The 21,891-nt window shown below is 38.0% G+C and overlaps 1 protein-coding gene across 3 annotated transcripts in view; it reads left to right on the plus strand.

Annotated features, from left to right (window-relative positions):
• ehbp1 (EH domain binding protein 1) overlaps window positions 1-21,891 on the plus strand; it is a 157,243-nt gene that overhangs the window by 13,333 nt on the left and 122,019 nt on the right. For all 3 annotated transcript variants that reach the window (XM_013910985.1, XM_013910986.1, XM_013910984.1), the window contains 3 exons: window positions 10,427-10,484; window positions 10,587-10,682; window positions 15,238-15,291. In XM_013910985.1, coding sequence (XP_013766439.1) covers window positions 10,427-10,484; window positions 10,587-10,682; window positions 15,238-15,291 — 208 coding nt within the window. The remainder of the gene's footprint in view (window positions 1-10,426; window positions 10,485-10,586; window positions 10,683-15,237; window positions 15,292-21,891) is intronic.

The raw sequence follows: 21,891 nt of genomic DNA on the forward strand, positions 1-21,891 counted from the left end.
AAAATCTTCTCGTTTTTCTCTCTTCAGTTTGATTCTCAGACAAAATAATTGATTACTCACAAATATCAGCACTGTGACAGTCACCTGGCTGCTTATCTATCATTAAATTTAGAAATGTATTCACCAGGGCTCCTTGTTTTCTGCTGTGTGCGCTCTTAAGCATGTGATGGTTGTGATTCGTACAGTGTCAGTCACTCCCCAAGGCTGTTGGTGAATGGTGGTGTGGGAAGAAAGGATTTATTACCTCACTTCTCCCACTGAAAGGTAGTTTCATTCTTAATTATTTTGCTCCCAAATTCATGATCTACATGATTCCTGCTGTGCCTGATCTGTGCCTGAGGCTCTTGTTGTGTTTTCCCTTAGAGTGGAAGTAAGATGCATGTTGATCATTATTTGCATTGGTTTCCTACTACCACTGTGATTCATGAAACCCTTTTGTTCTCTGTTTATTTTTTTTAAATGAATGATTATATGCAGGGATCTTTTGGTGGGAAGCACATATTCACTCATAACATCTTGCTCTTTGTGTTGTTGTGATATCATCATATGCCAGTGCATCATGGGTTGCTGTGCACAAGTTTACTCTGGCACACCTGACTTCAGCCGTTCATTTTTTTTTATCAAAGTACTGAAGCTATGGTTCATGCGGCTGTCATCTGTTTGCTAGTTTGCACTTTCCTGTCACAAACAAGAGAGACACGCCATCTTGTCAACTATTCACGCATAACCATTTCTATGGGCTTTGATTACCTCAAATGTTTGACTTGCTTCTCTCCCCTTGATATGTCAGATGTAGAAGGACTCAGTTTGCCTAGAAAGCCTTTTCATTTATTTATTTTTTTGTATCCAGAGATAATGCTATGAGTGGACTCCCCCTGCATCCCAGAAATGTATTGGAAGTGATAAGTAAGCAGTTGGAGATGAGCCAGTTGACTTAAAAAATAAACACACAAAAAAAAAAAAAAACCCAGGAAGGGAAGTACAAACCATTCCCCGTGTGTAAATGGCTCATTTGTTTCTCTCACTTATTTGATTTTATTTTTATTTTGTCAGTTGCCATTCCCAGAAATTGGGACAACTTAAACACTGTTTTATTTACCAGAAGTTTCCATACTCTCTGTGCAGAGAGTTTAACCCTTCATCTGCAGGCCAGTGCTGTTAGCCAGCAGCAGCATTTTGTTCCCTTTGCTTCCTGTGCTTTCTCACGGGGTAAGATTTAAAAGACGCTTACCTGACCTCTGTTCCTCAGGGTATTATGGAGCCTTTGATCTCCACTTTCATCCATCCAGCCTACCCACTTTTATTCCTTGTACCTTGCTCTCAGCTAGTCCCTCTTCTCAGCCATGGTAGACCTTTCATAATTGGCCACACTTGACCTTCAGTCTGTTTCTGCAGTTAAGCTCTCAGCTACTGCTGCCTCCACAAAGCTGTCCTTTTAAGAAGAGCTCTGAAAAATAATAGCTTCTGGCTTGAAACAACTCAGGCTGTTTACAGAATGGGAAATGCTTCAAAGTAATCTTCATGCTTGATGTCTTTAGGTGTTCAGTGGAAATAATGAAGTCTAGAAGTGACTGGAAAAATCCTCTGCTTTTCCAATTCACACTCCAGTCTGTAGTTTTTATAGCAGCAAGATCCAGTAAGTAATGAGGTTAGTAAAACAAATGTTTAAATTAGACACTAAAGACTGTAGCTGTTCTGTGTCTTTAGTCTATAAAGGTCATTTTAATTAAAAAAATCCACAAATACATAAAGTTGTCAGAAATACATAACCTGGCATTACAGTAGTCACAAACAAACATTCATGGACTGGCACACAAGCTGATTAGAGAGGTTCTCTAGCTTTCACTCCAGACTCTTGTACTTGGCTTAAGTGCTTTCAGCATTAACTCTGTGTCACTGACCCAGCTTTTGGCTCACACAGACACACTGACTTACTGTTGTATAATTGGAGGTCAAATGACTGGCAGTGCAGGCCAGAAGAGAGAAGGAACAAATTTCAGATTTTATAGGAAGGTTTTTTAGATTTTACAAAATGCATACAGCAAGATGATTATAAAGCACTACTGTGTTGAAAATCTGTCTGTTAGATGTCCTCTTCAAAGCTCAGTTGCAGCTTAAGAGGCGATGTTTACAAGTTGTTTCAGTCTTCTCATTAAAAGGATCAAAATGCCCACAGGAATGAGGGCTGGGTCATTAGTTAGATTTTAATTTCAATTAAGAATTTGGCTTTCAGCAATTATGAAAACAAAACTTTGACATTGATTTTCACTAGGAAGCTCTCTAAAAAGTGAAATTCCTAAAAGGTGGAAAGGTCATTAACAGTTTCCTGCCTTTAGTTCCCCATTGCTCTCCTCCTGTCCCTTGTTGTCCTAAGGATGAGTATCCCTGGGCCTTTTTGTTGCAAGAGTCACCCATGCATTTCATGCATTTATTCTTTTTTTTTCTTCTTCTTCTTTTGTTTTTGTTTTACCTTTTAAGATAGAGCCAAAGCGTCAACCCCATCAAACACCTTTAGAATGTGCTCGAACGGAGCTCACAAACCAGGTGCGCTCGTCCGATATTGGTGTCTGACCCCACAACTGCCCTTTTGGATGGATATGCAAAAAAATTTCCACTGATACACTCCAAAATCTTGGAAACTCATTATCGCAACAAGCTTCAACTTAAGAAGGGAAAGTTATACTAGGCTGTTTAATTTGCATGCATAACTATACTCCTCAATATGTTGGGGAAAAAGTACAGATAACTCAATAAAATAAAATAAAAAAAACCCAAACAAACCCTTTTGTAAATAAGATTAAATGGACTTACAATATTAAGGAAGCTGTTTTCCAGTGAAAACAGTTCCCTCTCTTTCATACCTCTGTCTTTCATTTGTCTCTATCTCCAAATAATGCTCTCATTGCTGTCTTTACTGAGTCAGAACTTACGAAGTAGGTCGGGTATGACAAATACATTCTTTTGCTAAGCTTTTAATGGTGGGGCTGTTACTGTGTGTTTCTCATTTTGACCAGATCTTTGGCGTTAAGCGCTTGTGGCAGTCAGTTAGCGCTGCACCCCTACACTGCATGTCACATGTCAAAGAAGAATTCTCTTCATTGCATTCATCCCTGGGTTTGTTTTTTTTTTTTTATGGCTGGTGGCTCACTACATTTGAGTATGACAGTTCTATTTGGAAAACTTAGTTTTCTAATGTCCTTGATACCACAAACCAGGATACTGTTAAAAATACAGCAAACAAAGAAGAATATTTATCTTTTAGCTGGATAAAAATGGAAATCATTATTTAGTGGACAGCTTTGCTTCTTGCAATTTGCCAAAGTGTCTATTGTGTTTTTAAGATACATGATACTTTATCACTGTGTTTATCACTTGTTTTATTGCAATGCCACCAAAACTTAGCTGTGCCCTGCCCTGATGTGTGTTTGGGTTTCCTGCACTCTTAGAGTGTGTAGGTGGTGTGTATGTGTGTGTGCACGTATACGTGTTGGTTTTAGAACTGTCATGCCAAAATGAAGTGTTTCCTTTCTCCTGCCTACAGGGAAGATATGGCAGCCACAACTTCCTGACACACCCTTCACTTTCAGCTATCCAGGGGGATCGAGGTGTGCAAACAGTGAAGCGCGAGATTATTTGACTGTCTTTGGTTTAAGCTGCACATGTTTTTCTGTGGGGTTATAGATGGTGACATTATTTCACTTTTTGGGAAATCAGCCTCTCATGCAGTTTGTGAACCTTTTTTAGGAATTGATAAGAAAGAAATGCTTTTTTTCTTACAATAGTTGTCAGATCACACTTTGTCTCTCTCTGTATTTCTTTCTGTCAGTATTTCTGTCTCCCTCTCTTTTTCTGTCTCTTTAAATCACTGTTTTGCTTTCCCTATTTTTTTCCTCCCTCTATCAGTTTCTCTTTATTCATCTTTATTCTTCTCTCACTTTCTGTCTCTGTCTCTCTCTATATAAATTTGTCTATCAATTGAAATTCAAAGGTGCTTTATTGACATGAGTTTCTTAAAACTTGTTTGAAAGCATCATAATACAGTTTATAAAATAATATTAATAGGAAAAAAGAACAACAAAATTAGATGTTTCAGCTTAAATTGAAAAGCTCAGTGAACACTTAAACGTCATATTGGACATGTGTGTGCATGTGTGTGTATGCCCTTTCTCATATTCCTTGTTCCTTTTGCTGATTGAAATTCGGAATTACCTAAGTGAATGAAATAAACTAAGAGTTCCTTACTTCACTGCACAATTTCAGGAGGAATTGCGTCATCTTTGTTCACTTGCCAATTTGTGGTCATTGAGCCTATACTTCTTTATGATCTGGCTCAGTTGTCCATTTCTGACAGTTACGAGATATTCTATCCATTCATAAGCTCTGTTTAGGTTCAAATGACCTTCTAATCTGCATTCGTTTCTTCTTCTGAGAGTTTGAGTACTCTCCTGTGAATGCTAATGATCAGTAGGTATTTGTTTGTGGGTGTGGGTTTTTGTTGTTGTTGTTTTTTAAACATGAATGTAAAATGTATATCTGCAGAGCCTTACATGTAGAGGTCGTGATTATTGAGTGGACTCCATACATCACTATGATAGAGCACAAGGAGCAGGATGATGCGATTAAATATCTCTCTTTATCTCTTAACTCTATCTCTCTATAGTTCTTTATCTCTTATCTCTCTTTGTTGATCTCTCTTGTCTAAATTTCTCTTTCTCCATGTCAATATCTCTTTGTCTTAGAGATATCGATCCTAAGCTGAATTGATTGAGAAATCTAATAGAAGTAATCTGGTAATTTTTGGTTAATTATACTAAATGGAAACTGTTGGTATGTTGGTAGGTGGTGTTTGTGAAGTCTATAAACACATACTCCACAGTAACTTCAGGATTATGGACTCCACATATTGCTGATGTGGTGTTTAAGGGAACATTAAATAACTACATGCTCATTATATGCACATTTTTGTGGATAAGAAATATCCACTTTAGTCTCATCTGCCATCTCTTCCCAACATACACATGCACAAATTCTTAGTCTTTTCATTTCTCTCTTCAACATTCTTTGAATATCATTTTCACTTTGTTTTTTTTTTTTTGGTCTTCTTTAGAACATTTTCCCTCTTGTATTGCCATTTAGTTCGCACACTTTTGTGCTCATTATTTCATGCTTTTTGCCTCTTTAATTTCTGTCTCTCCCATTCTGCTAGTGAGAGTCAAGTAAGGGTACACCTACACCATCTTACCTAAATTATCAAATAAAGCGGTATATAGGGTGCTCCTCTGTGGGTATTTTAATTGCCTAGTGCTTTGAAAAAAATAATGGTGCATTTTAAGCAGCAGCTTCTCCAGTGGATTTCTTGTACTACGAGCAAACTCCAACTCAATTGTCTTTGACAGTTGGTGGAAGTGGTCCTTGTTCTGTCCTGGAGCCTTGGCGAGCACAGCGTTAGCAGTACATGAACCAGTTGTTTTTTTTTACTTCAAATCTTTAGATCAGAATGAGGACTACCTTTCTCAGCTTCTCCTGTCTCTAGTCTTTTGCCCATCTCCGCTCTCTCATTATGAAATGTTTTAGGTATGGAGTACTTTTGTGAGGGAGGCCGGAAAAGGCGCTCCATATTTCCCAGACCTCCTCGTGGGAGTGTTTCTCTGCTTTCAGGATGGAGATCCTGGTAGTCTCTTTTTAGAGAAGTCCTGAATCCTACTGCACTTTATGTGGCTGGCCCAGACTCCTTCCACTTTTTTGTGTCTTGTGTCTTTTACTAATTTATTCTGAGGTTACTGTGGTGCAGGAAGTAGAGCAACTGTTCTTGTTGTTTGATGCTATTTAAACAAATTGAATTCAATTTGATAGAGCAGCTTATCTGCTAATGGGAAAGTGAGTGGTTTGACCTGTGGCTCCTCTAGTCTGTGTGTTGGGCAGGATGTTCAACCCCAAATTGCCAATAGAATAGAACGGGGCTTGTTGTGTAGGATTGCTTTGAGTGGGCACTATATAAACACCAATCCATTTGCTGTGGTATCAGTTCTTTGACTGGAGCTCCAGACCTTTAGTTTATTTTATCTTTCTTTAAATGGAAATATTTGTTGGTAAAATAAATCTATGTCAAATAAATGTATTATCCTCTTTCTATGTTGTGGTCACATTGAGTTTGCTTGTGGTTTTCTGGGATATTTGGGATATTCAGAGACGACAGAGTCCAACCCAAGACTGGAGGGGGTGAGGGTACTTGATTAACATGAACTGAAATTTTAAAATAAAAGCGATGGGATTCCTACTGAGTAAATTAATTGGAGGGGCTGATTTTTCTCCTGAATAAATACGAAAAATGTAAAAACTGAGATTCTGGGTCCATCCAATACTCAGGAGAAGGCATGGTTTGGTCCAGGAGTGGAAGGTGTATCACAGGCGCATTGTACATATTTCAGGATGTCAGTGGGGGAGGTTGAGTTCTTGGCAGAATTGGGAACATATCTGAGGAGGCAGAGAAATCATTTCAGACATTTACCAGGAGCAGCGTCTAGCAGTATGAATGTAGTAAAATACTATTATTTTACTGTCATTATGTAATCAGTAACGGCACACAATTTGAGTTACGAGTGCAAATGTTGCCAAATGCTAGTTGGTCAGGTCTTATTTGGATTATAAAATACTTGTTTCAAAAAAATAAGTACTGCAAATTCATCCAGTGAAATTATGCGGTTGACGTGATCAGCTGCAGTAAGAGTAGGTGAGTCTAAAAAAATATTTTTAAAGCAAAAAAAATATTTGCACCGATTTTAGGCATCCAGTTTGTGAAGGTCTTAACATTCAGAAGGGTAGTGGTCATGCTCAAGTATGAGACAAAACGCTCCTAGGGTTTGGACTTCATAATAATTTGTTTCAGATTTATTTTGTGTTTTGCTGTATGTATTTGTGTGGGTATCACTAGTCTATTTAACCAATTTCTGTTCTACTGCTGCTTATTTTGGCCAGAGCACTCTTGGCTTAATTCTAATCTGTGTACTGTGCTTTATCCTATTGGTGTCTTTTCCGGATGCCACTTTGCAAAGTTCTTACATGAAGAGAAAGCAGAACCAACTAAACATATACTATAAAATTATAAAACATCTAAGCTAAATTTCAAATCTAGGGTAAACATAAGGCTGTAATCTAGCTGTGAACTCTACTAGTGAACTCTTGGTATGACTGAGAGCTGATGAATGCCACTTTAATAGTTTTTCCTCAGGCCTTTTTGTGGCCGTCTTCATCTCATTTGTGTTTTTGTGTTGTGACATTCCCCTCTGATGGCTCATTGATTAATGTTACACACAGAATGAAGCCTTGAAGTTGTAGCTGAACACAACTAAAAAAGGGCGTTGAAATAATTTAGCCTGCAGACAAATGGTTTAAATTTCTCTCATAGCTCAACAAATACTGTACAAAGGAGACAAAGGGAGGGTGATATTTGTGTGTCTCTGCCTTCTCTCTGATATGGCATCTGTTGTTGGACAATAGCTCCTCTATGTGTGGCCTCTCCTCAAGGCTGAAATTGTTATGTCATTTTTCTTCTCCCCTCTCCTCTTGTCTCTTTTCACTCTTTCCCTCTTTTCTCTTGTCTTTTTTGCTCTCTGTAACACTGTCTGTCATTCTTTTCCTTTGTTATTGTTCTCTTAAAAATCTTATACATAAAGGCTGGTGCATGCATAAATCTAGTGTTTAACATCCAGTACTTTACACTAAAATATTGCAGATACAGAACTTCATGATGCAGATCTGGATTTTAATACCAATCTGCATGAAGAGGCTTAGTGTTTCATTCTGAATTTTAAGTTTAAGATGTGCTGCTGTTTAATTATTCAGGTCTTAGTCACGCCGACTGGTAGGCGAACCACCCTGACGGTTGAAGACTGTTACTGGAAATTGCTTTCGATTTGTTGGTGAAATTATTGGTCACATTGTTAATACTTTAGTTGCTAGCACATTGCTGCAGTTGCCTGTAGTTTTGCATAGAAGCTGACATAGATGCTGACTTGCCTGCTAACACTCACCAACTGGTCACCATGTAGTAGCGAAAACTGTGAAACATGAAAGGTGCAATGCAAACAGGAAACAGAGAACATTTGCCTTCAAAGTAAAAGTTCTGTCTTATCGCTGAATCTAGCATATACAGTGCTTAATAGATGTGCTAGACCACTGCCAAATTATAGTTACTGTATTTTTTTTTTCATAACAGTTTGTTAAGGACTGTATCAGAATACAAATGTTTTACTTTCAGTTTGTTGCGCTTGCTCCCCTCTCTCTAATGAGACTGGCATGTTTGTTGTACACAACACGGACGCTCTGTAAACCGTTATCTATAGGTTTTAGCTGTGTACTGTCAGCAGAAAATGGCATGAAAATGTTATTTGTCTTACTCTTTCTCGTGTTTGTGTTGTTGTTGTTGTTGAGTCTTAAGCTTAGCTGCTGTCACGATGAAGAGCAAAGTCATAAAATAGACCAATTAATTGCATTGAAACAGTGTTAAAACAGTACAAACTGTCCACTACAGGAAAAGTCTGTTCTTCACATGCTCAATTTTTTTTAATCTAGATATTTTTTTGGCACTACTTCTCCTCCGTGGTGAACTCTGCTGTTTCAGCGTTTCCTAAAATCCATCAGTCTTCATAGCCAGTGATTCACACAAATGGACACAAACTCAATACTATGATATTCATTTAATTTGTTGACTTCTCCTTATGTTAGGTCAAACTAGTTAGAAACTAGAAAGATGTTTGTTGTGGATTATACACTATGGGAAGCTTTTCATTATTTGATTAATATATACCAAATTCAGTAAATGTATAACCTTGTATTTATGTTTTGCTTTATGTAAAGTTGGGAGGGCGATGTTTAAGTCAACATTTATGTTACCATGCATTTAAAGAATGATTTCCAGTCTTTCTCACAGAGAGGGATGAAAATTGTTGATTTAACACTGGTATTATGTCATTACTCATTATCAACAGATACCAAAAGCTAATGTATTAGTGTGATATTGGAAGTAGGAAAATCTGGATTAGTGCATCTGTAACTGATAGCAATATTAATATGATGTAGCTTCTTGTTATTTAGTCACTCACAGAGCTTATAAAGTTATTTTGATGAATACACGTAGAGTATTTTGCTCCCTTTCTTCATGACAGTGCAAAACCAGAGGTCTGCATTAGCTACAGACTGCTATCCATGAAGCTGGAGAGGTTCACAGCATGAAGTGGAGGCTTGCCCATGAGAGTGAGTGAGAGAGATGCTTAAGCATGACTAAAAGCCAAAGTATGCCTCAGCAGTTAACACATGAACCGCAGCACCATCAGCTGCATTTCAGAATGCACTTAGATGCCTAATCTGAACTACAGCCACTCCTCTTCTGAACACCCTGCATTGTCTTGAGGCTGTTTAAAAAATTGTATTGGTTTGTTCCTTCAACTGCTGCCTGTCATCTCATTTGTCAGTTTTAAAAAAAAAAAAGTTATGCAGCAGTACTTAATATATTTTTTAAAATAAGGAATTACATCAGGTCACAAAAACTTTTTTTTTATTAGACTGCAACTTCAATTGTTGATGTAAAATAAGTAAATATTTCTTCTAAAATAATCTAACATGGACGTTCTTGGTCTGTGGGAGGCGGATTTGAACCCAGAACCTTCATGCTGTGAGGTAACAGTGCTAACCACCACAGCACTGCCTTGTCATGTGACTGAACTTAGCATGGCAGTTTGTAAAATGGTCACAATCTCTAATCTACTGATTTTTGTTTCTGGGCATGAATGTTACATTTTTATTTTTTATTTTTTAATGTTCCTGATAACAATGTTTGCTTTGTCTGTTCACATATGTACTAATGTTCATGTACAACAAAAAAGGCTTTTTCGTGACTGTTTTTCTGGTGAATTTGGGCTGAAAGATGTGCTGCTGGCATCCCAGGTGTGAAACCTCTCCAAATTGCTTCCTCCATGCTGTGTTAGCTCTGCCTCTAACAGCTCGTGCACTGATCTCAGTGGTTATTACACCTTACAGCTGATTCCATCCTGGACTGGATCAGATTATCCTAACTCTCAGACCCCTATTTGTTTTTTGTTTGTTTGTTTGTTTTTTCTCCTGTTAGACTAAACTCGTACTTGTATGTGTATACTCTGTATTTCTGCAAGTGTGCATCCTGTTGTTTGTGCTGCAGTCTGCAGGGACAAAGCTGGGGTTTAGTTGTCTCATCATGATTTATTCATGCTGTGAGACTATGCAGGTATTTGTATATGTGTGTGCAGAGCAGAGGGCTTATCAGGGTTTTAAACTTGAAGCAATAAAATACAATCTAGTTTAGACTGACAGTAATTATATGTTGAAGTGTAGCACAGAAGTGGATGGACTGGCCTTTTTTACATTAATCTTTCTTTTCTCTCTCTTCTCACAGGCAACCAGACAAACTGGTGGTGGTTTGGACGCGTAGAAGTCGACGGAAATCCTCAAAGGTTGGTATTGGATTAGATGCATTTTTAGTTTAAGAAAATTTTCAATTTCCACTTATTTCCAAATGTAATTTTTTTTTCATCATCCATCCTTCTCTCCTGCAGTCTCACAGCTGGCAGCCTGGCATTAAAAACCCCTACAGAGGAGTCGTGGTGTGGCCTGTACCAGAAAACATTGAGATCACGGTCACTCTTTTTAAGGTAACCTGCTGCTCTATTATCTGTGTAAAACAGGCCTTTAAGGAAACTCTAGCCCTAATTTTTCAGACTTTTCTGGGAAAATGTTAGGCTAAACATTTATATACATTTAGTTGGAAGCACACTTATTTAGTCCCCTTATCAAACTAATCCTAATAGCAAAATGTGAACTTTTCCAGTTGATTTCAATACCAAAAGCACACACAGACAGTTAAAATTGCTCAACACAGCTAATATTTTTCTAAATTTAACATAAAATGCTAATTTTCCTGACTTTTGCCTACAATTCCTTAATGACATCTTTCACAAGATCACAAATTTACAAATCAATTGTTGTACAAACAATTTCTAACTTCCAGAGTTCAGGTTTTTCTGTTAAAGCCATAAACCCATCAGGCCTAGAGCTTAAGAGAAGAAAACATTACCTTTCATAAAAGAAGGCAGTCTGGAGGTGGAAGAATGATGCCATCTACAGTGAAGCATGGTGGTGACTCTGTGATGCTCTGAGGCAGTTTTTCTTCCTTGGTTAATAGAAATCTAGAGTGTGTAGCATGGAATTGTCATCATGCTACTAAAGTGCTAAAGACACAGGGGCTGAAGGATTCAGTCAAAGCATCATGATTGGTTGAATTTGGTAATTAAATATTAGTTTAATAAAATGTTCAATCACACTTGTGTAATATGATCTTTACAAATGGCTTATGCCAAAAATTCTGCTTCTATTGTACACTTAAACAGGTATCTGTCACCTTGTCTGACAGATACCTGTCAGACAAGGGGTCTGACCTGAGCTGACAACAGGTCAGCTCAGAGCTCAGAATCTTGTTACCCATAACTCCTACCACAAATACCTACCATAATTGTCTTGCTTTGTGAAGTGGTGGTGGTGGTTTTTAACAATTTGGATACTAAATACATGAAAATCTAGTCAATCCCAAGGCACTTGACACAGAAACCCTCAAATAGAGTAAAGACGTCACCTCCAGACATCTGTAAAAACAAACCCTTACGTCTGCTTTCGTGTGTACTGGCTCAGTTTTTTGAAGTCTGTGGTTGTTGAGCGTAACTGTACTATTAGTGCCTCTTTTTTTTAGGCCCACTTCCACTTCCTGTCTCAGAGGAAGTAATAAAGCTGTTTTGGTAATGAGACAAAATGCAAAACCATTGAAGGCACCATTCAACCATTAAGTTGGATGGAGCTCAAATCAAACGGCAATAGAATGCAGTCTGTAAGCCTGCTGCCTTGGTAGAAAGGTTTTTGTTCATTCTGGATAATAAAAATAAAGAAACTCTGAAACATCATCCTAGTTTACACGAACACAGCCAGGAGCAGGTCATAGATCAGGGTGGTTAATAATACAGTCTGTGAACCATGATTGGACAATGAAAGCATCTAATGCTGTGCAAAGAAGGTCGGCATAACTTTTCACTATTTGGTCTTCAAGAGTTGTTGATGGGAGTCGCAGTGTAAATCATTTTTAAGAATGTTTGACTTTATTATTTTGGTATTTTAATCCAAGAAGGTTGAATCATTGTCACTTTGACACCATTCTTACTAAAAAAGACACCAGACAAGGTTTTGGATGTTGCATGAATATTTAAAAAAATTAGATTGATTAATTGATCATTTATTTTGTGCATATGTGTACATACATACAAGATGGAGCATATATAGAGGAAGGAAAATATTGTCTTCTAGTACAACAGGTGCTTGAAAATTAGTGGGAAGAAGTGGTACTTATAGGCCCCCCATAGATGAACAATTAAACAAAATTTCCTGTCTGTCGACAAAAAGATTTTCCAGTGGATTAACAATACATTTCATTTTTTAAATTAAATTGTCAGACTCAGAGTAATGAGCTGCCAATAATGTTTTATCTAACAATACAGATTTATTTCTTTAAGAGGAAAGTAAAGTAGCTGTGCTGAGAGGTTTATTTGATTTACTAAAGCAGCCTTTCTTTATAATGTTGAAAAACTGAGACTTAAAGTTGAAATGGTGCTCATTTTCCTTAAGACATCTCAGACTGAGTGTCATCCATTTTATAAATGGATAGTGCATTAAATGAGAACATTTTTATGCTGTATTTCAACTGCTTTACACTGAGTGAAAGGGAAACGTTGTGAATATTTATAGTTGTATTAAAGATCTCACAGAGTCGTTAGGGGGAAAAAAGATGCAGGGCCTGATTCTCTTTAGATTCTTGACTTTATTATTTTTCACAGCTTTTCAGTTTTCTGTGCGTGTAGCATAAAGCTCATGCTGGAAATACTGTCTACAGTAAAACCCCAGACAGAATCAGACCCTTTGAAAATGCATTAACACCCTAATCTGCAGTAGTTATATTACTGGCAAATACTTTCCTGGTCAATTGCAGGTCAAAAGCTGCATGCAGAGTTGCTCTGGTAACCTTGCTTGGTTACAGAAATAATTAATTGATGTTGTATAACAATAAAATATGAGCTTAGTTTCAATTATTATATTTCTGGTGGTACCTGTCAGCAGGGACATTCAGTCCTCTGCTTGGATAGTCATGCACATCCCTAGCCTACAGTTCTGTAGATTTGAGAGTTTTAAGACCTGTTCAGGTCACCTCTCTGGTCCTATAACGCCTAAATGTTATAAAGGGCTTTTAACGTTACCTGGGTCATTTTACCTGTGTTATAGGAAACTGCACCAGTTTTTACACATTATATGTTTTTTAAATGAGACTAGGTTTGTGCCCCGATTTTACAGTACTTTTTCAAAAATCCTGTCTCTAATAACTAATAACTTACACTTCTGATTTTTTTTTCTTCTGAATTGTGGTAACTGAAAGTGAGGGGAAACGTAACCATGATTTTAAGATCCTGTCAAAGCGTTTTCTGGCCTCAAGCTAGCTGAACTAGCTGAGCCCTGCATTATTGTAGCCTCGGGGGGATGTACACTACCAGACAGCCTTAGCTGAACTTTGTATATAGTAAAAAAAAGAATGAGATTAAATATTAACTGAAGTAAGCAGTGCTCTGGCTGCTCATTATGCAGACAGATCAATCCTACCAGAGATAATGTGCATAATAAAAGTGGGCAGTTATTGTTTTTACCCTATTGAGTTTTAAATTACCGGTAGCTGGATTTGACTTGTGACATTTTATTTTTTTAATTTTATTTTAAAGTATCTGAAAACAAATCTCACTGAGAGTACCACAAGAGTTGTTCGGTTCTGAATTATTGGAAAGGACAAGCATTTTCCTGTTCATATTTTAAAAATATTTAACAAAATAATAAAATCCTTGTCACTAATGTTGGAATTTGTTAATGAAAACGATATGTCACAGAAGAAGGTGCATGCTGTGTGTGATCTGCAGCTTCTGTTTACCAGCAGCACTAAAACAGCTGATAACGCCTCACTCTGCTGGTGCTTAAAAGCAGTTTATGTGGGATGTGAAATAATAGCAAGTTTACAGTTGGGGGGGGGGTGTATGTGAGAAGGCTGTGTTATTTTCTGTGTTTGTGTGTGGGCATTGTCTGATTGTTACACTAGACTGCAGGTATATTGATTTCTGGGAGTGTGTCCTGAGCTCAGCCAGACAAAAAGGCAATCAGACTCGTGTATTACACGCAGAGGCTGCAACAAACAGCAGACTGTACATTTGTGTTTGTCCTCACTAGAGAAACTCCTCCTCTACCTTTTAAATGAAGTCTGGTTTAAAATCTCTCCTATGTTTGTTGGGTGGATCAGCTTTAAAGCTTTTATATCACTATTATTATTTAAATCTGGCCATTGTTTGCATTAATACTTTAGTAAAGGTGTAGAGACTAAACCTGAGCTGTGCCCCATAAGTCATAAGTGTGTTTTTAGTCTGGGGCTTGCCCCCTGGTGTCGACGTATGTCAGTTGACCATCCTTGAAATGCCCATTGCAACCAGGGTTTAATGCATCTCTGAAATCCAACCTATCATATCACCTGTTCTGCAATTTGACTCCCACAGTCCAAATACTGGCATAATATATGTGCAGATGCTTTAGCACCTGAAGTGATTGTACTGGTTTAACCTGCATCCAACCATCTGGTTTCAATGGGCCCAGTTTTTAGTGTTTACCACTTGACATGCAGCTGTGCTTTCTCTCTTTGTACTGTGTCCAGCTCTGTCTTGTGTTTGTGTGTACTGTGCATGTGCTTAAGAGAGTACTGGAGGGCAGTGAAGGTCACCCACCGCAGCACAGTAAGGCCGGGCTGCTTCCTGCCTCCGTTCCTCTCTTCTTTCATTATGTCGATTTTAAACAGACAGGAAGATGGGAAGAGAGGCAACACAGAGATGCTTAAAGTACATAGAAATTTTCTGCATTTTAATGTTTCCATCTGTGGATTCAGTAGCTCAACCTTGTGTAATTGAAAGTCACCTCAGTAATGCAAACGATTTATAAGGGGAAATGGAACATAAAAACTGGGTCATGAGGTGAATAGAGATGATAGTGGGTTGGAAGCTGTTGAGCTCACTCACAGTTTTCTGTCTGTTGGCACACGGCCAAAGTGAAAATTAGAATTTAATTAAATAACTGTTGTCTTGTTTGTAGGACCCCCACGCAGAGGAGTTTGAGGACAAAGAATGGACGTTTGTCATTGAAAATGTGAGTACTAAATGTACACATGCTTCTTCATTAACATGGTTAACGATGCTTTTGTTGTTGTTACATATCCATATTTTCTGTCTAACCTGATGGTTGGAAAGGAGCGCAGCCTATAATTGTCTGAAGTGCTCAAACTCATCTGAAATGTCATATAGAGGAACTTGGGGATTAGATGTTAAACAAGACAGGGATGATTTACCAGCTTTCAGTATTCTCAGGAGTCTTCTAGGGACAGGTCTTTGCATTTCATGTGCAGATTGTGCCACCATGTGGTCAGTTTATATCATTACATACTCTGTGTACCTCGGATTAAATGGCTTGAATAATATTCATGTACATGTTTTACATGGATATATTTGTTTTTATTGTAGTAACAGAATGCTTTTCTCAAGTAATAGTAGAGTACTTTTTACACTTGTCTTTTTGACGCCACAAACCATGTGCATGTAAAATACATGTGCATGTAAAATTCAATTGTTACTTTATTAACGCAAATGTTTTTAGGAGTTCCCATCAATTTATATTACAGCAACTGCTTTTCCGTAATGTGCTCATGCCATGTTAGTCAAACTGCTGTATAAGTCAGCAGAAACAAGTGAAAACTAAAACTTTATCCAAGGAAGGACAGTTGCTTGCTCTCTAGTAGTCATGCTTGGGCTGTCATGGAAAATTGACTGAGGCGAGAAAGTGATAGTGGGGAAGCCTTTTTTCTTTAGGTGACACAGCTTCAGATATTGTGCACCATATTCACTGTCCCATGACAGTGGAAAAATAAAAGCCCTCTTCACGGAACAATACTTTATTCAGCCTCTTTCCATTTCCACAGTCACAACTGAGTTGTTTCAAACATTAAAATTTAACCAGCCAGTGAGTCAAAGACGGCATCATTGTTAACCTGTAACCTTTTAAAATGTTACATTTAAGCTCTTAGACCTACCATTTTCATTACATACTTTTATTTAAGGATATGCATTTACACTTTAAGTGATATGGTTTTGCTCTGCCTAGATTGTTGCACCAACTAATTCATATTCCCAAAAAAGAAAGAAACTGTAAACTGCTGAGTGTGGTTTGGCAGACACAATTTTTGAAAAAAGCCTCAAAAAACAATTTTCAGTTAAAAAACTAAAACAAAAATTGGCAAGAAGAACCAAAACATGATAAAATAACATGGATGGAGAGAATTTCTTGTATTGTAGAGGTTTGTGAGAGCAGGAAGAAACTGAGGAAACTCTCTGCTACTGGAACTGTTGTCCCACATCATGGCTAAAGCTCAGCACTAATTCCGGTTCAAGGTACACATAAGGGGAAACTTTCAGGGCAGGCGCCACCCTGTGGTTAGTTAATCAACTGTTGCTTTTCTCATAATTAAATGAAACCCCAGAACATGGTAGTAAGCACCATTTCACCTCAGTGTGTAGACCGGCAAGTAGTTTTAAAATGTAGACATGCATAAAAATCAGGTCCTCTATTGCACTGTGGCCTTTTTTACTCATAGGCATTAAATCCTTCCACTCAATTTAGAAAAACAAAGCAGAATTCACCATCTTTGTCCTCATAAGGCAGGGGTGTCAAACTCAAATACACAGTGGGCCAAAATTCAAAACTAGAACAAGGTCACGGGCTAACATTAATATTTATTGAAAAATATCTTCCTCCAGATTTAAGAATGAATCTTCTTATGGACTCAAACAAGTTTTGCTGAAAAACTGAATGTGGAACAAGCAAAGCTTAATACTAAACAATGTATATATTAGCTGTATAATACCAGTAGGCCAGCTCTAATAGTAATTTGGTATGGCTTTGCGGGCCAAATGTAATTAGGCTGCGGGCCAAATTTGGCCCGCGGGCCAGAGTTTGACACCTATGTCATAAGGTATCGCTCCACCAAAGGAAAACCATCAGGACTGTGGAGAAAGCATTTTTCACTGTTTTTCTTTTTTTCTTTTTTAAAATTTTTTATTATCTAGGATTAAAAACTAGAAGATAAAAACCTGCACACCTCCAAAATTAACCATGAATCTCATGAAAAAAATCACTTTAAAACAGGGATGTCAAATTCATTTCACATTATGGGCCACATACAGTACAGCTGGGCAATATGTAAACATTTTTCTGACCGACATTCATCAGTCCAATAAATGACGATAGGTGATATATTCGTGGAGGTGACTTTTTGATGGGCGGAGCAATTTATACATGCACAGAAAGCTTTTAGAACACAGAATAAGTCCAAACATGGAGGAACTATTTGCCAAAAGAAAATACAAAGTCGCCAATGGGGGATTTCTTTGGCTTTAAACCGGATGAAAGAGGTAAACCTGAGGATGTAACCCAAGGGATGTGCCGCCTGTCCAGACGTATAGTGCCAGCAAAGGACTCACGCAACTAACTTGAATGAGCAAATACGTGTCCACCATTCCACTGAGTATGCCAGGCTATCACCAGCGTCTGCAGCTCCATCAACAAGCTCTGGAAAAGCTTTTCACCAGCAGCATAACATGGAAAGGACAGCCCCTGGTGGACACAGTGCACAGTGAGACTGATAAACAGTGAAACGGCCTGTAAACACGGGTATAGTGGAAAAAAGAAGCCAGTTTCTCTTTGTTTCCCTCCCCAGCATTGTGTTTTTGTTTTGTTTTTTTAATTTAAATAAAATGTTTTTGTTTGTTTTAACATAGGCTACCGCCTTTCTTTCATTATGAGTTTGAGTAAATGAATCGCTGCTACATTTGGGCGCACACTCTGAGGAGGGTGCATTTGCACACAGCTGGAAGAGGGTGACGTTAAAACAGCCCTTTAAAAATAAATAAATAAATAAAATTCCTGTTGACTGCTTGTCTTAGCTTCAACCAGCATTATTAGCAAACTTACTCATGGGCAAATAAATAAATAGGTAAATAAATCGCTCTTGTAAAAACGACCAGTGAAAAGTCCAACATTCGTCCAATTGCCCAACCTTAACATACAGCCCACTTTGATTTGTGTGCTGGACCAGGGAAACTCCCCTTTCTATGTAAAGATGTTTAAATATAAATTTAAACTCTGAGATATGCAATTATTAAAACAAGAAGTGAAATTTCAAGGATATGCCTCTGGTTATCCAAATGATAAAGAAAACCTTGCCTGGAATTGTGTATACCTGTACTACTTATTTATTTTATTTTCCCCCCAGTAAAACCAAGCAGGTTTTATGCAAATCCTGACATTCAATCATGTGAGCAACGCCAACAATCACTAGGTGCTCTTTCTTCATTCACTTATGTCCATCTTCTGCTCTTTTCATCTTTTTTCTGTTTTCACAGAACAAATCATTGCACACACAAAGAGCAGCTGTAGCCAAAAGCCCCCACTGTTTCTGCTCCACCGTTCAGCAAGTTTTTCTCCTTGTAAATTTCCACACAAAGCATGATAGGAAATGATATAAAAAGGAATCCAGTTGTAGTCATGCAACCAGTGACCCTAAAAGATCCCTAGTCTTTGCAGAATATATCAGTTTATCACTTAAACCTCTCACATATTGACTTTAGATGTGAGAGAGGTACCAAACTCAAGTCTTTTGTTTTTTAAAGATTTTTCGATGAACAGTTGGTGTGAATACAATTATGTGAGATTGGTTTTACTCGAGTACTTCTGTATGGTCACAGGTACGTATTCTGGTCCTTTAGTTAAAGGACAAGGATACTGCAACATATTTAATCAGGAGCTGTGAAAGTATTCAAATAGTTCTGTCTCCAAGAATTTCAGCTTGGAATATCACCAGAGACGGGTATTTCCTCTCTTATGCAAGCCTTTTTTTTTTTTTATCCTAACGAATGGTCAGCCTGCATTTCTACGTGCAGAAAATTTTAAGTATATTACAGTAAAACAATTCAAAAGTTAGTTTTTAATGGACTGTTTTGTTTGTTTGTTTGTTGTTTTTTAATTAGCAGATTTATTATGTGTGCTGTTATATTAAAGGGTTAGCTGTTTGAAGTAACAAATCAACAACAACAAAATGAACTGTACCAATTTTCTTTGTTGTAAAAACAGCTGTTAGACTTCATGACACGAGTAAACACATCTTTAAGAAGTGCTCTCTTAAACCAACTTCCAAATATTCCAATGTGTGACTTTAGGGAGACATGCACTGCTAGTGACCAACAGGGATGGACACCGAGACTCTTCCACCCTGTTCTTAAAGAATGTGGAAAAATAGAGCTGGCAGAGAGCACAGAAACTGTCACTTTCTGTACTCGTCAAGCTCAAAGAAACGACGCTGCTCTACCTTTCTATCTTTGACAGAGAGTAGAGAAGACAAGCAGGTCAGCAGGTTTTCTCTAGGTAGAGCGTGGGAGAGCACAAGAAAAGAAAAAGCAAGAAGGGGAGAGAAAAAGACAAGTTGGTGGTTTGCCTGTGTCTCTGCATACCTGACTAATGATAGAAAGATCAAAGCCTGACAAAGTCTACTGACAGCAGGAATGGAGGGAGAGGAGGGAGAAGGCAACCTTACACCTTCACACACATGTGAAGGTATCCTGAGGCCGAGTTTCTCCTAACTATAAAGCCTAAAAAAGATCCTTCAAACAAGTCTCTTAGAAATTATTTAGAAAAACTCTGAGCATCTATGAGGATGGAGATGCTGAAATTAGTTTTTGGATCGGTAATTTCCCAACACGGGTGGAAAGTTCAGGCAGACTTTCTTTAGTGAGCTAGGGCCCAGAGAAGGGCATTCCTACATGTGTTTAAAGTATTGGGTGGTTGTTGTTGTTCTCTTTTTTTCCCTCTTTTTTGCATGGTGTCTGACCCAATGCATTGACTTCATTACAGAATGAGTCATTACTATATGTGAATGTAAATTTCTCACATTGGTTCAAGAACTTGGCTGGATTTTCTGAAGCATTTTAATAATAACATACGGTATAAATGATAAAATTCCAGAATTCTTTGCACTTAAAAGTTAAGAAACTTTATTCTTAAATTGTTGAACTATTCTCTTATCCAGTCTATCACAGAGCAGTGAAGCCGTCACTGCTTCTTTACTTCAACAAGACTGAACTTGTCTGATGAGCTCTTTTTAAACCCAATTATATTATTAAATAAACTCATTAGTTGTAAGATGGCTACTTAAAAAAAATGTTTTAACCATTCCAACCTTGGCAGTCTTTTGTTGTCACATCCCAAAGTCTTTGACTCATTTAAATAAATATGGAAATAAAATATAAATTACATTGTCAGATTAAACATTTAATATGTCATCTTTATCCTAATTTCAGTTTCATATATGCTTTAATTTATTACAAACCAATGTATCTCAGTTCTGAGATCTTTATTTGCATTCATTGATGTACACCAGTGCTACTGATTTGCACCCATTGCTCCTTTAAAAAAATTATATATATTCTCACTGCTAATATTAGTCAGTGATTAAAAGAGATATAGACACAATAATTACATGATATGTGCGAGCAAAGGCAATGATTGATAAACCATGTTCAGTGTTCATTTTAATTTGAACATTCTCACCACAAGAGGGCAGGCCAGCCTAAGATGAGCAAACTCCTTTTCAGGCATTCATGATTAAATTTGCTGGATAACCCGTTTTTGTCACCTGCATCTATGTTTGTCTTTAGATGTCTGTGCAGCCTTCACGTTTCTGTGTGTTTGTTTCAAAGCATGTGTGATGAAAAGTATAACCTTATCCAACATTATCCGTATTACATTTTAGGTTATTTTCATTCTGACTTTGCCTGCGTGTGCATGACTGTAAAGAGCACTCGCGTCCCCCCCCACCAGCCACCCACACCCTTCAGGTATCTGAGCTAATGTAAAGTAAAGGACACATGAATGAATGCAGTAGTGAGTGCTGCTCCGAAGAGGAGGAGTAACAGAAGAAGAGGAGAGGTGAGTTCTCCTGACCCCTCATCAGACGGCAGAGGAGAAAAGGGGAAGAATACTGCATTGTGCCCGAGCGCCGAAGATGATGAAATTCAAGATCCCCGCGCTCGGGCTTCGTCTTAATCTGGGGGCCCAACCTCGCGCTAGGCTAATCCCTCCCCGTCGAATTACTGGCCCTGGCTAGATTGTATTTTGTCATTGAAAATGGCAGTGTCAAACACTACCTTTTTCTCTCCTCTATTTGTTCGTCTGCCAAGGCGAATCGCATAATCAAAAGATGGAGAGAGAGGGAGAGCAAAGAGGAGAAAGCGATGGAGAAGGAGAGAGAGGGAAAGAGGCAGAAGGCTGAAAATGGCTACACAGTAGTATCTCTAAATTGCATGCTACCCTTGCCTTTCACCCTTTTTCAAACAGGCGCGTATTATCAAAAAGGTGGGCAAATTGAGAGTCAAAAGATTGGACGGCTATATTTGAAGGCATTGTGCTGACAGGCTCTTTTGTGTGTGTGTGTGTGTGTGTGTTGGTAGTGGGGTTAATATGTGTATGTATGTCTGTGTGTATTCTCTCTGCGTTTGCATATCAGCCAAACCTGGAGATGGGAGACCAACTTGCCTCATCTTCAAAGCTTTGTGGAGGGATTTAAATAACACACACACACACACACACACACACACACACACACACACACACACACACACACACACACACACACACACACACACA

The sequence above is a fragment of the Pundamilia nyererei genome, unplaced genomic scaffold (assembly GCF_000239375.1).
Source record: "Pundamilia nyererei isolate P.nyererei 1_Seehausen unplaced genomic scaffold, PunNye1.0 scaffold00054, whole genome shotgun sequence".
Lineage (NCBI taxonomy): Eukaryota > Metazoa > Chordata > Actinopteri > Cichliformes > Cichlidae > Pundamilia > Pundamilia nyererei.